The 14,036-nt window shown below is 41.4% G+C and overlaps 1 protein-coding gene across 2 annotated transcripts in view; it reads left to right on the top strand.

Annotated features, from left to right (window-relative positions):
* Positions 1 to 14,036, top strand: part of LOC139405897 (diacylglycerol kinase beta-like) — a 62,614-nt gene that overhangs the window by 25,884 nt on the left and 22,694 nt on the right. For both annotated transcript variants that reach the window (XM_071148341.1, XM_071148340.1), the window contains 10 exons: positions 72 to 160; positions 409 to 525; positions 1,020 to 1,118; positions 1,267 to 1,371; positions 2,318 to 2,391; positions 3,113 to 3,187; positions 4,852 to 4,937; positions 6,123 to 6,212; positions 6,540 to 6,700; positions 11,594 to 11,658. In XM_071148341.1, coding sequence (XP_071004442.1) covers positions 72 to 160; positions 409 to 525; positions 1,020 to 1,118; positions 1,267 to 1,371; positions 2,318 to 2,391; positions 3,113 to 3,187; positions 4,852 to 4,937; positions 6,123 to 6,212; positions 6,540 to 6,700; positions 11,594 to 11,658 — 961 coding nt within the window. The remainder of the gene's footprint in view (positions 1 to 71; positions 161 to 408; positions 526 to 1,019; positions 1,119 to 1,266; positions 1,372 to 2,317; positions 2,392 to 3,112; positions 3,188 to 4,851; positions 4,938 to 6,122; positions 6,213 to 6,539; positions 6,701 to 11,593; positions 11,659 to 14,036) is intronic.

The raw sequence follows: 14,036 nt of genomic DNA, 5'->3' as shown, positions 1-14,036 counted from the left end.
TTTGCTATTTTTTACCTGTTTTTGTGATTTTTTTGTTGTTGTTGTCAAAATGTGTGTTCCATCTCTCCCAGTCTGCAAGTACACTGTCCATGAGCGCTGTGTGGCCCGTGCTCCTCTGTCGTGCATCAAAACCTACGTGAAGAGCAAGAAAAACACAGAGGTGTGTCCAATTGGAGTGTTTACTAATCGGCACGCTCGGATCAGCGATGCTCCACGGAGCTTAGATCCAGGGCTCCTTCCTCACTAATGGAATTAAACAAGTCATTCTGATATTAAGCATAGCTAATTACAATATTTAGTCTGGTTTAAATACATGCATTCTTTCTTTCTTTCTTTACTATTATGGATATCTCACTTGTTTTCTGTTCTGCTTTCCTCCTCTGTTTCTCTCTGTTTCTCGCTCCACAGGTGATGCACCATTTCTGGGTGGAGGGAAACTGCCCGACCAAGTGTGACAAGTGTCACAAAACCATTAAGTGTTACCAGGGTCTGACTGGGCTTCACTGTGTGTGGTGCCAAATCACGGTACACCCCCCCCCCCCCCCCCCCCACCCCACCCCCCAGGAGAATCAGCCACCTCCTCATTATTTTCCACTGTATCTTGCTGTTTATGATTTATTTTTTTGCACCTTTTATCCGAGTCCTCTCACTTTACCAATTTACACCAAGTAACAGTTATTTCCAGTATTCTGCTAATGGAAAATATAAACCACAGTTAAAATGTGTTTTGATATCAGTCTTTTTTTAAATAAACCCAATGTTGGGAGTTGTGTTTTTGTACATTACACAACAGGCTCTTGCTTTTTACTCAACAGCACTTGGCGTTTAGCTAAAAACAATTCTACATAGCTGATACAAACTGAACGTTATATTTTATTGCCCCCATACATTTTAAAGGAACTGAACTCTAATATCAAATTACAAATGACAATCAAATGAAAGGTAACATTGAATAATATGTTATGATCTTGAATGTCACCCTGATACTAATATGGTTGTAATTGATTCCCCTCATCCAGCTTCATAATAAGTGTGCCTCCCATGTGAAACCTGAGTGTGACTGTGGACCACTGAAGGACCATGTCCTGCCCCCCAACACAATCTGTCCTGTCATACTGGTGAATTTAACTTTCAACATGATACCATATTCTGCTTATATACAAATTTACCACAGGATAGCTTTATCATACGTAGATCACAGATTCCCATATTTTTGATAACGTGCATTAGATTGTTTTCAAGATGTCTGTGCACTTTGACCCCCAGGAAAGGCAGTCTATGGTGAGGAAAGATTCCAGATCCAGCCAATCAGGGGGCAGAGGGAAGATGCAGAGAGCCAACTCAGTCACAGTGGATGGCCAAGGACTACAGGTGACAATCCAAACCTTTTTATTTTCTTCTATAGAAGCATCAGGATAACATTTAGTAGAATTTAGTGAAAAATATGTACTTTAAATTGACATTTCGAATCTAACCACAATTTAGACTTTGATGGGCGCAGGATAATATAAAATGACTCTGTTAGGATTAATATGAGATTAGTTTCTACTGGTGAACAAAACAAGAATCAGCTCCATCCAAATCCTCCCTAATATCTAACAGACAGACAACCGGTGACAATCAACCTGAATCATCTCCCCGCCACATCCATCTCTGCCCTCTCCGGCTAACCAGCATAATAATCAGGATTATTATTTATAATTAGAGGAAGTAATGGATCACTCCTGGCTGGACAGGGAGCTCATTAATCCACCGCTCGGCCTGCTGGGATAGCAGACGGAGAGTTAAGAGCTTCATCTGTGTCAGGGAGCTGCACGGGCGCACTGTCACCGCCGCCCGCCACTGAGCGGCAGGAAGGCTAACTCGTAGGCTACAGCCTGCGATTAGGGCTTGTTTTGTTTATGCCTCGCCTCAGCCCTGGCTGCCTCCTCTGTGGTAGAGGCCTACTGCTTCTCTCTAGCCACTGCTCTACCAGAGGTAGCGATAGAGGGGCTTGTCTCTAAGGATAGCCCCTGTGTCACTCAAGACTCAAACTGCTTCTCCCAATCAGGAGATGGTGATGGTTATAACTTGAATTAGGAGGGGTATTGTTCAGTTGATTTCCTGGGATTTTGTTGGGTTTTGTCTGTGGTTCACATGAGAAATGTTTGAACTTTTAATTGTCGATACCAGTAACTAGAATATATATACATTTAAATATGTTTTATTCACAGTTTATAATAATGATTTTATGCTATACTTTAACGTAAGATCAGCCTACTACATTATAAGCAATTGGACTGAAATTCGCTTTCTGTTTTGATATATTTTCCTATAGATCACAACAATAGAGGGAACTCATCCTCTGCTAGTGTTTGTGAATCCAAAGAGTGGAGGGAAGCAGGGCGACAGGTAAGCACACTCTCTCCCCACGCTCTACCTCTCTGTAAAAAGCCATTCCCAGAACTGCGTAGCCCGGCTGCACACGGAGTGCTCAAGGCTTAGTTAGTCAAATAGAAACACAATAACATGTACCTACGGACTCCTGCCTGGTTCAGCTGAGGTTCTTAGATGGCGCTGTCGTTGACTGTCACATCCCTGGTGGTCAGTGTATAGGTTAGACCTCCTTCTTTAACCCAGGGCCTAATTGGGTTATTACTGAACATATTCATTCTACTCCTTATTACTCCAGTCCTCATTTGTTTAAATGATGAGATCAAAATATGACTTGAGCCAGTTGAAATAATGAAATGTAAATTAAAATGAATTAGTCTTTCTAATGACTTCTTCCTATAGCCCTCCAAGTTGCTGACAATGACACTGGGATAGGGCATTGGAGCTGTCAATCATACTGTAGCAAAACGGCATACAGACAATGTTGATCACATTTCAGTTAAGTGTTTGCATTTGGACTTTTCTTCACAATCCAGATGTTCTGTGGTAGCTGTAAGGGGGAGATGTTTCATTAGGTTTCTGTGGGTCAACTCAACACTGTATTGCTGGTTGTCACAATTTCATCCTCTTCTTTCTTCCTTTCCTTGTTTCTCCTCTCCTCTCTTCTCCTCTCCTCTCCTCTCCTCTCCTCTCCTCTCCTCTCCTCTCCTCTCCTCTCCTCTCCTCTCCTCTCCTCCAGGATCTACAGAAAATTCCAGTACCTCTTAAACCCTCGGCAGGTATACAACCTGGCCAAGAACGGACCCATGCCTGGGTAAGTTCTGCTCTAATCATCTCACACAGACTCCGCAACATCACCTAAAGTGCACAGAACACTCTACAGTCATGATTCAACTATCATTATTATCCTCAAGTTACATGTGGAATCAGAGTGGTGGGATGAGCGACTGTTTACAAAGCCCTAATGTATTCCGCTGTTGCCCAGTCATAATATCCAACATCTCATGCAAGGGAGGTCTCTCAATTTGAGCCTCTCACTCAATCAGGATTCATATGCAGACGTGATTGAAAGGTGAGATCAGAGATCACAAGCAGTGAGACAACAACACTGTGCTTGAGTCTAGTAGTGGTTACAGTGGGTGGCAATAGCGATATATTGTGAGTGACGCGAGGTATGTTGATGTGTGATCACGCATACCGCTGTAGGCTGCACAGGCATGGGTCTGGGGTTGTTGGACTATCCGTGTCTATGGTTAAGAAGATGAGCAGGTCATGTCAATGCACAAGGTTCCGCCCCTTTTGTTTTAGACACATGACTTTCGGAGCATTCTGAAATGCAGGAACACACCACTTTCGGAGCATTCTGAAATGCAGGAACACATCACTTTCGGAGCATTCTGAAATGCAGGAACACATCACTGCCGTGCTCTAATGTTGCTTGATTTTGATTCGGTTTTGAAAGCAGAATGCAAGTGGTTTGCGAAGAGGAAAAACCTTTGTAGACGGTTTAGTTTGTGCTCATAATTACAGTGGCCAAGAGGGGCAAAACAATGGCTTTACTCCATAGATCTATCTTACACAGTTGTAAGATTTGAAATTGACCTTGTCGGCCAAATTGTGTCTTCACTGTTGATTCTCTGTGTTTGAAGCTTTAATGGCTGGGAAGGCCATGTTTATTGACGAGGCTCTTAGAGACTTGTTGCGCTCAGAAGAAGCCTCTCTCTATCTTTATCTGGGAACATTCCAGATGACCTTGCCCGGCTGTAACCTTGTTAATATTTGGTGAAGTGTATGTAATGCGGTTGGCATTAACAAGGTGACTGGTCACCGTGGCCACTAGCAGGCTGAGGCAGTTGCACACACTGCTGTCAATTAGCACTAGCGCTAACGCAATTAGCCCAAATGAAGTGTTTGTTTCTTGGTATTTAAATATCCCCAAAGTTGCCTTTCATGTTCGCGGCCGTCTGTTTTGCACCTAATACGGTTTGCAGTCCCAGTTGGAGAGTAATTGAGCGAATAATTTATCCGCCATATGAGGTTTGGAGGCTCCCTCATTCAGTTAGGGCTTTGTTATTGTGAAGGAACGGAAGAAGTTGGACTGAACATTGGCCATCTTGATCCGATTAGCCTCTGAACAGACTAGCTGGCTGAAGGAATAATTGTCAATGTGATCTGTGTTATTTTGTGAGATTATAGGGGCCTTTGCAGAGCCGCTCCAGTGCAGCAGAGTTACAGTATAGATGTGAGATAAAATAGGGATAAGTATGGAGATCAAACACTTCCAGTACCTTTGAATAAGATAGCCTTGAGTTCAATTTACTATTCGACAAAATAGTGCATTCTTTCAGGGCAGAATGTCTAAAGGTTTTTAATTAATTTATGGTAGATAAAGAAAATAATATGTTTCTCTCTGAAAGAGATTATTTCATGCATTACATGACTGGTATTGTGTATATGATTTTTTTGGTTGTGTTCAAGGTTGAATTTCTTCCGAGAGGTTCCAGATTTCAGAGTGTTAGCTTGTGGTGGGGATGGGACAGTCGGTTGGATTCTGGATTTCATAGGTGAGTGTGCACTTCCACTGCCACACCAGTGTTACACTGGTGAACAGACTGGTGAACACATCCTGGCATACACTAGTGAGTATACTAGTGGGATGAATGGAACTAGCCCTAAGTATGAATTTGGTCCTCACAATTTCATAATAAAAATTGTATTTACATTCTAAATATAACAACTTTTGCATTATAACAGTTTTCCCCTTTCCTTAACATTTCATCGTGCTCTCTTCAAAACCTTGTGCCGTACTGTCAAATCTTTTGTGTGTTTTGATTATTATAATGTTGTATTTCTTTGCTGAAATAAACAGTGCTCTCGTTATTTTGCAAGAAATCATCAAATATACTTTTATGATTTGTATATAAATATTTCCATTACGTCCAAGCCTGCGTATTCAAGGGAGGTAAAATAGGGTGATTATGTGAGTTCAAAATCGGCATATTAGTCGGCATTTGAGAAACAGCCTGCCTGAAGTCCATTTTTCCTTGAAGACGTATTCCTTGTTCTGCCTTTTAAAAATTGCCTCAATTTTTTATCAATCAAAACAAAGAGAAGTAATAACATGGACAGAATGAATGCTACAGTACTCCAGAAATAGCCTGTGAGACTGGCCATTCACGTCGAGTCAAGGTCTATCTGTTGTTGCACAGAGTTTAGATTTGAGTGATGGTCAGATAACCGTGCTGCGCTGACTGAGATTAGTTTTTTTTACTCAGAGACCTGGGCAAATCAAAGTGAAATCAAATAAAGATACAGTATATTAAAGTGGATTCGTGTTCAGTTTTGTTGTTGTGTTCAGAATGTGGGGGGTGTGGTCTTCTGTAGCTCAGTTGGTAGAGCATGGAGCTTGCAACGCCACGATAGTAGGTTTGATTCCCAGGACCACCCGTACGTAAAATGCTTTATTTAACTAGGCAAGTCAGTTAAGAACAAATCCTTATTTACAATGACGGCCTACCCCGGCCAAACCCGGACGACGCTGGGCCAATTGTGCGCCGCCCTATGGAACTCCCAAACACGGCCTGTTGTGATACAGCCTGGAATCGAACCAGGATCTCTAGTGAGACTCTAGCACTGAGATGTGATGCCTTAGCCCTGCTTGACTCTAAGTTGCTCTGGATAAAAGTGTCTGACAAATGGCATAGTAGTAATACTAAAGTAGGATGTTTTTTGTTGTACCTCTTGTGTAGATAAGGCCAATCTGGACAGGAACCCCCCTGTGTGTGTACTTCCCCTTGGAACAGGAAATGACCTGGCAAGGTGTCTGCGATGGGGAGGAGGTATGTTTAGCAATTTAATGACCCAAAGTGTGCAAAAAATGTTTAATTAATTATATTATTCCTCTTAAATGAAGGAAACATACATGTGTGTACTCTATTTTTTGGGTCCAATTACATGATTCATGATATTGAATTTAGATATATATATTTTATTTTGTCTATGTTTTCATGTAGGAATAAATCAGTATAAATAAATAGTTAGAATAGCTAAAAGTCCTGAGAATAATGTTATATTAAAATACTTATGGCCTATACTATAATGTGTTTTAGCTTATGTTCTGAGGTATTATCTATGACATAAGCTAACCTACGTTGTTTCTGTGTTAGGTTATGAGGGAGAGAGCATTCTGAACATCCTGAGGGACATAGAGAACAGCTCTGAGGTGATGTTGGACCGCTGGAAGATTGACGTCACACCCACAGACAAAGAAGAGAGGGGAGACTCTGTGCCTTACAGCATCGTCAACAACTATTTCTCCATTGGGGTGGTGAGTTGCCTACACTAATATACAGAGCATTTGTCACATTAAAGGCATAGTTAAGCGGTTTGAAAAATGTGTTTCCTAATACTAGCAAATCTTGGCAGTGGCTGTTTGAACAAAACAAACGTGTGGATTGCAGTCGCTCCATGTCCATAGATGGCTTTCAAGATAAGTAAACACATGTCTAAATATCTAAAACTTATCCCTTTGAGCAAGAACAGTGGGTCAACAAACTGGACTAGTCAATAGGAGAGGGGCCATGTTAGATCTAAGGCTCTCACCTAAAACAACAAGGCTGACAACTTCATGCTTATCGTGAACCATTCAATCGAATAATCAATGTAAAGTCCTCAATTGGATAACACTGTATACCGAACTTAAAGCAGCAACGTAATCATATGTTCTTCTGAGTAATCTTACTCATTTTGATCAAATGCTAGTTAATAAGCCTTTGTTGAGATGTGCTTAAACTTAAACCACCTCTGGTTGAAGAATATGTAGTATGTTGTGCATCTGCGTGGTGTTAGGCACCTTTAAACTCATCTACAGCAGAGTCAGGCCCATCTCTGTCCATCTTCAACATAATGACACTGATTACACCCTGCTCATGTGGGTCATTACTGATAAATGTCAGGGGAAATATGGTAATTGACATTTGCAGGTTGGGAGACGCCGGCATCTTGGTGTTGTGACATTCGAACATGACGGGGAAATGAGTGATGCATGTCCTTACAAATGTTAGTCAAATAAATGCCTTTGCTTTGTCCCATATTGACGAAGGTAGGTCCACTTAACAGACGAAGGGGTTGTAAGCGTTGGAATAAATAAAGATCATTTCTCTCATAATCCCTCAATATTCGTCATGGCTTGAGGCAAAACATGTTTTCGGAATGCATATACAGATATTGCAATACCCTTCTACCAAACAACAGTAGTAGCCTTAGCAGAAGTATTACTTTAAGCCCTTGCAAACAATCGACTTCATTGTTATGACACTATTTTCATGGCCTTCTAACAGTGGGATTAGTATCTAACAAACGTGTTGACAAATGAAGTTGTTTGCCCCTGGATTAGGAAGATTCGGAGCTCTCGATGGAATTGAGTGTGATATATTTTGTGTCACATTTCACATCAAATTTTGCTTTCCGTTGGGGAAAAAAAACACAGAATACAATAAAGATTACAAAACAAGTCAAGCTAATAATTACCTCAGAGATTATGCAGATGAAGAAAGATTGTTTCTGTAATGACATTTCTGTCGAGTCAACCTCGGAGGATCAGTAGTAACCAAAAGGGTTCACTATGTCGAGCCACAGAAAAGTGTAATCATAAGCATCTTATTCTTGGATTTCAAAAATGTTATGTACAGTGTGCACATTTTTTTCATCTTAAGAATTCTAAGCATTGCGTCACAGGTTGGCATTTATTGGCATTATTGCATTGGAGGCAGCTCTGCAGAACGGTTACTGGCTGGCACAGCCACAAAGTCATAATATCTGATTTTAAACCTAACCTTAAATTAAGACAAAAAATATCATTTTTGTTGTCCTGAATCTTTACAATATAGCCAATTTTGACTTTGCAGCTAGTGGAAATGGCTCATTTCTGTCTCCAGGGCAAGATTCATGACAATAAGCATCATCCTGCCATTGCATCAGGCGTTGAAGGTGGCTAGGGCATTGCACAAACCGAAAGGCGTCTGTTTGAACTTGTACAAGCCCAGGGGTCAGTGAATGAATGGGTAAAAGTGTTGGATGGGGAGAGTATATTTCAAAACGTATCATTCCTGTCAAACTTCACAAAGTACTAGGATCACCTACAACTTCCTCTTCCATTTTTACAAGATTTACACCAAACTCAAGTCATAAAGTCTTCCCAATAGACCATCATCCGACCACATCGTCAACTATTGTAGCACACCTCCTGTTCCTATCCTTCCAATCCAGCCATTCCGTCCAGTTGAATGGAATTAATGGCGCCATCCCTTTATGAGGACGTTAAAGTGACGTGAAGTGTAATGATCTCAATCAGGGCTTAGTGTGCTGAGGGACAGACCTAATCACAGAGGAGGTCCTAAGATGATGCAGTCAGTTCGTCTAATGACCCAGGCTCGCATGTCAAAGTCATTACTCTCCCGGTGAAGGAGAGTCATCAGCTGCCTGAGCACCACTCATAATTGGACTAAACTTTGAGCTATGAGGGCATATTACATTACACATGTACTGTATTAATTTGGGTGCCAGAGTTTTACAATGGTAATTATTTGAAGGCGGCCCCAAGATGAGTGAGAGGGAGCGTGAGAGAGAGACTTGTCCTACTGCTGTTTGGGGATTGAGGTTGAAAATGTTTGTATCATCAGTTCAGATGATCTACTGTTAATGTCCTCTTAATCTACATATGAACTTGCTCTACATTACATTGGCCCTAAGTGACAAAGTAGCTTTAGTGGAATGTAGTTGCAGTAGCAGTCCATCTAGTTACAGTTCGAGACTGACGGGAACTTCTACCGGAAGTATAGTAACTTCTACAGGCGCACCAATGAGAGCACTCTGTCGGGCTGTATCACCGCCTGGAACTGCACCGTCCGGGACTGCAGGGCTTTCCAGAGGGTGCTGGCATCTAGAGCACCTGGTGTCACAGGAAGGCCAAGAAGATCATCTCCAGGCCATCAGACTGTTAAATAGTCACTACTAGCTGGCCTCTGCCCAGTGCCCTGCCCTGAACTTTAGTCACTGTTACTACCCGGCTAACACCCGGTACTCAAGACTGCTGCCCTATGTACATAGTCATTGATAACTGGTCACTTTAATAATGTTTACATACTGTTTTATCTACTTCTTATGTATATACTGTATTCTAGTCAAGGCACGTCCTATATAACTACTACTGTACACACATTTTCCATTCATATACTGTCTATAATGTCTGTACACACTAATGTCTATACACACCGGACTCTAACATTGATCATTCTAATATTTCTATATTTCTTAATTCCTTTATTTGTATTTTTTGGATTAGCGTGTATTGTTTTGCACTGCTGGAGCTAGGAACATAAGTGTTTCGCTACACCCGTGATAACATCTGCATAATATGTGTATGCGACCAATAAAATTAGCTTTGATTTGATTTGACATACCGTATACAGGGTTATAGTGTACCTTCTTCAATTTGGAGGTTACTTGAAGTGGATCCTCCCTGGTTTCTGAGCTGCAGTATATTTTCAAACAACTCCTCCTTCCTTTCGCTCTCTCGTTTTCAGTTATTGTCCTGTTTGTAAGAAAATCAAGTTCCAATCTTTCAGATATATCCATCATCTCACCTCTTCTGGCTCATGTTGAAGATAAATAGAGTCTGCGGGGATCTTGGAAATTCTTTGGTCTTTATTTAACAGCGTCTTGAAAAGACATCAAGAAAACGGCATTGATTTTTTTGGGTTTCTCCTACATGTTGTACTGAGAGCTAGCAGGGGGTCCTCCCTGTGGCTGGCGTTTCAATAGAGCCACTCAACATGGAGCGGGTCAAAACAGATTGCTCAAGTGGGGGGGATAGGAACAAACCCTAAAAGTTTCCTGAAGTTTTCCCCCCTTTTTGTGGTTGACGACTGTTCGTCAGTTGTTGTTTTTACTTGGCAATCATCGTGACTCACAAAGACCATGGTCAATTCTGGCCCAGGGGTAGTATACTTTTTGGTAGCATTTCATAGAACACACACATTTTTCAACAAACATTCACAGATTTACTTACTCCTTAGATTCTCTTGATTAATAGAGTAGCTGTCAATCTCACAGTCTGTCATTCTCATCACACATGCCTGCACGCAAACACACACCCAACACTGCCAGTGAGTCTACCAATGTGGTACTAGCCCCGGGTCAGAGAGAGAGAGAGAGAGAGAGAGAGAGAGAGAGAGAGAGAGAGAGAGAGAGAGAGAGAGAGAGAGAGAGAGAGAGAGAGAGAGAGAGAGAGAGAGAGAGAGAGAGAGAGAGAGAGAGAGAGAGAGAGAGAGAGAGAGAGAGAGAGAGAGAGAGAGAGAGAGAGAGAGAGAGAGAGAGAGAGAGAGAGAGAGAGAGAGAGAGAGAGAGAGAGAGAGAGAGAGAGAGAGAGAGAGAGAGAGAGAGAGAGAGAGAGAGAGAGAGAGAGAGAGAGAGAGAGATGGTTGCCAGGGGAGCCGGCAGCATCCTGTACGTTGGGAGCTGTGATTACTAGCAATGTGTGTTTAATTAATTAGCCTGTGTGGAAAGACGGCGTGCTGTTCGTCAAGCTCTCTGTCAATACCCTCATCCCTGGCTCAAACCTCAACCACCGCCCGCCCGCCTTCCAGTTGGCCAGGAATTCAAAAGCACCCTGGTTCTGTTTAGGCATATCAATATGCATCGGGCATATGCGTCATTTTTTGGGTGCAATAGAAAGTTGGCTGAGATGCTTATCAGCAGAGGGGAAGAAGTTGACTTTAATTGGTGTTAAAAAGCCATCGTATTGGTTTTAGTACCAACATCTTGCCTGTATTTTGCGATCTTGATATCTCATCAATTAATTAATTGAAATAACAATATCTCAAATAGAAATTTAAACTATTTTAGTTGTGTAGCTTATTTCAAAATGAAAATATTTATATAGGTTTATACCCCTAATATACAGTACCAGTCAAAAGTTTGGACACACCTACTCATTCCATTTCTTTATTTTTACTATTTTCTACATTGTAGAATAATAGTGAATACCTCAAAACTATGAAATAACACATATGGAATCATGTAGCAACCAAAAAAGTGGACAAATGGAATGAGTAGGTGTGTTCCTTGGTGTCCATTGGTTAATAGGCCTTTTCCACTGTATAAATGAGTATCAAAATAAAAGTCATTGCTGAATCCATGTTATTTTCTCTCCCTTATTTAGGATGCTTCCATTGCACATCGGTTCCACATGATGAGGGAGAGACACCCTGAACGCTTTAACAGCAGGTATGTGTTGTTGGGTTTTAACCAACACTTCACCAACACTGCATGTTAACTCCTCCCCCCCCCTGTTGACTGTCAGCACCTGTGAAGCTGCCACTTCTAACTGGTATGTGGTTAGCACTGGTATTTCCTCCCCCTCTCTCTCTCCTCGTACTTTAGCCATCTCTTACTGAATTTATTTTGTTTACTACAAATATATGTATGAGTCGAGAGGATTTTGCATTGGTACAAGGGGGACTTTTAGATTGTTTGATTGGTAAATGTATACAGTGGGTCCTGTCAAAGTATATAGTTCAAACATACTAGGGATGGTTCTGAAGTTTAACATTCATTTAGCAATATGGGGGGGAAAAGTGGCATTCAACCTCTGGTAGTGTGACATCTATGAACAGAAATACTCACCAAGTCAGAAAGCTCTAAAAACATGGCCGGAACACTCATTGCAATAGACTCTTCTTCTTCTTCTTCTTCTTTTTTCAGTAGTCACTTGATACAGTAAATGGACTTGTCTCATATTTAGCATCTGTGATTACCTTAAATAGATGTGTTCACCTTTGGAGATGAACAAATGTGGCATCTATGTTCCCATCAATATTTAACACGACCAATACGTCTCCACTAGCAGTAGGGAGTAATGGCGTGGGTAATTGAATTTGCTTGGGTAGTTTGACATCATGCGTGTGTCGGAGTGATGACACACAGTCTCCTAATAATCCCATTTGTACTCATTTATCATGTTTACTCTGACTTTAGTTCAACATACAGCAAACTATTATCCAAAGGTTCGTTTAGGATACGTGATCTGCAAGGGTTGCTGCAGTGCAAAGAGATATATGTGAGAGAACTCAAATGTTCCTTACATTGCAGTTTGTGTTTTTACTGAACGGTATGTGTGTTTTAGGCCTATTCTAATGCTACTGTTGCCATACATTGAAGGTACAGGTTTAGCCACACTGTATATTTTTGAATCATTAGGTTAAATCTCCATTCCCAAACTGTTCAGTAACACGATATGGCTGTACATATTAATACACAGGACAAAAAGAATGTATACAAAGACATCAAATATATTGTTTTATACCATTTTAAGCCCATGTGAAAAATGATTGAGATATTTAAAGAAAATTATACCATCTGTTATTTGAATTCAATGAATAATTTACAGGAGGGAATGGGTTTAGGATCTCTCTATTACACACTATCCTTGCCAATTGAATAATGCATGATTATAGTTTTTCAAGGTAGCGTATATTTTGTTGGATTTGTCCAAGGGGCTCATGTCCATTGCAAGTAGAATGCAACTTATCATGGAGCCATTTCCTTCCGAGTGTATGAACAGTGTTCAATAGCGGGTGTAAGACAGAGAACACTGTCTGTACAGGATAGAACATCCGGGCCTGTGTAAAGCCAACACCAAGACACATGAAAGTGCACAGCAGTCTTAACTCAAAAACACAGCCTGACACACATTCTCACATGTCACAGTTGAACTGCACATAACTGACTCTTCCAAATCAGATATATTCACCATCTCTCAGTTACTGTATTAGAGTCTTTCAGCAGCCATCAGGCCTGGCACTGGAGGCTACTAAGTTACAATGAGTGGAAGAAGCATTCCCCACTCCCTACCGCTTCCCCGCAGGGCCCCTGTGGACCCGGACAGAGGCCGCCCTCGGACCTCATTTGAGGATGAAATCGTTTGTCTGACCAGGATGTCATCTATAATTAATGGCCACTTGTGAGTGTAATTTAGAGAGATCTCACCTGTGGCCCTGTCCCCAGCCCAGCGTGAATGTACACACAGTCACACACATGCGCATACGCAGGCAAGTGAGCACATACATATACTGTACACACAAAGATAAACAAACGCACACACTCACTAATGCATGGACATACACACACACACACACACACACACACAACCGTATCCTATATAAACATAGTTTCACACGTGTCTGGACCTCAGAAGTGAGCCACCAGTCTTCTTCAGTAAATTCCATAAACTCTAATTCAAACTGGTTGGTATGTAATATTTCATATGATACTTCTATACAGGCTTAGAAAGAAAAGGTGTAGAACCCTTTTGGGTTCCAGGTATCACCTTTTGGGGTTCCATGTCGATCCGTTTCCACAGATGGTGATGTCACAGTTGAACTGCACATAAATGTCTTTTCCTTATCAGATATATTCACCATCTCTCAGTTACTGTATTAGAGTCTTTCAGCAGCCATCAGGCCTGGCACCGGAGGCTACTAAGTTACAATGAGTGGAAGAAGCATTCCCCACTCCCTTCCTCCCTTCCCCCCCCCATCGAAATCACAACCGACTCTGCACTCCTTTCCTCATTTATTTCTCTGTCTGTCTCTCTTTCTTCAGAG

The sequence above is a fragment of the Oncorhynchus clarkii genome, chromosome 3, assembly GCF_045791955.1.
Source record: "Oncorhynchus clarkii lewisi isolate Uvic-CL-2024 chromosome 3, UVic_Ocla_1.0, whole genome shotgun sequence".
NCBI classification, from domain to species: domain Eukaryota; kingdom Metazoa; phylum Chordata; class Actinopteri; order Salmoniformes; family Salmonidae; genus Oncorhynchus; species Oncorhynchus clarkii.
The sequence above is the reverse complement of the archived record's forward strand: the minus strand, read 5'-3'. Positions and strand labels throughout refer to the sequence as shown.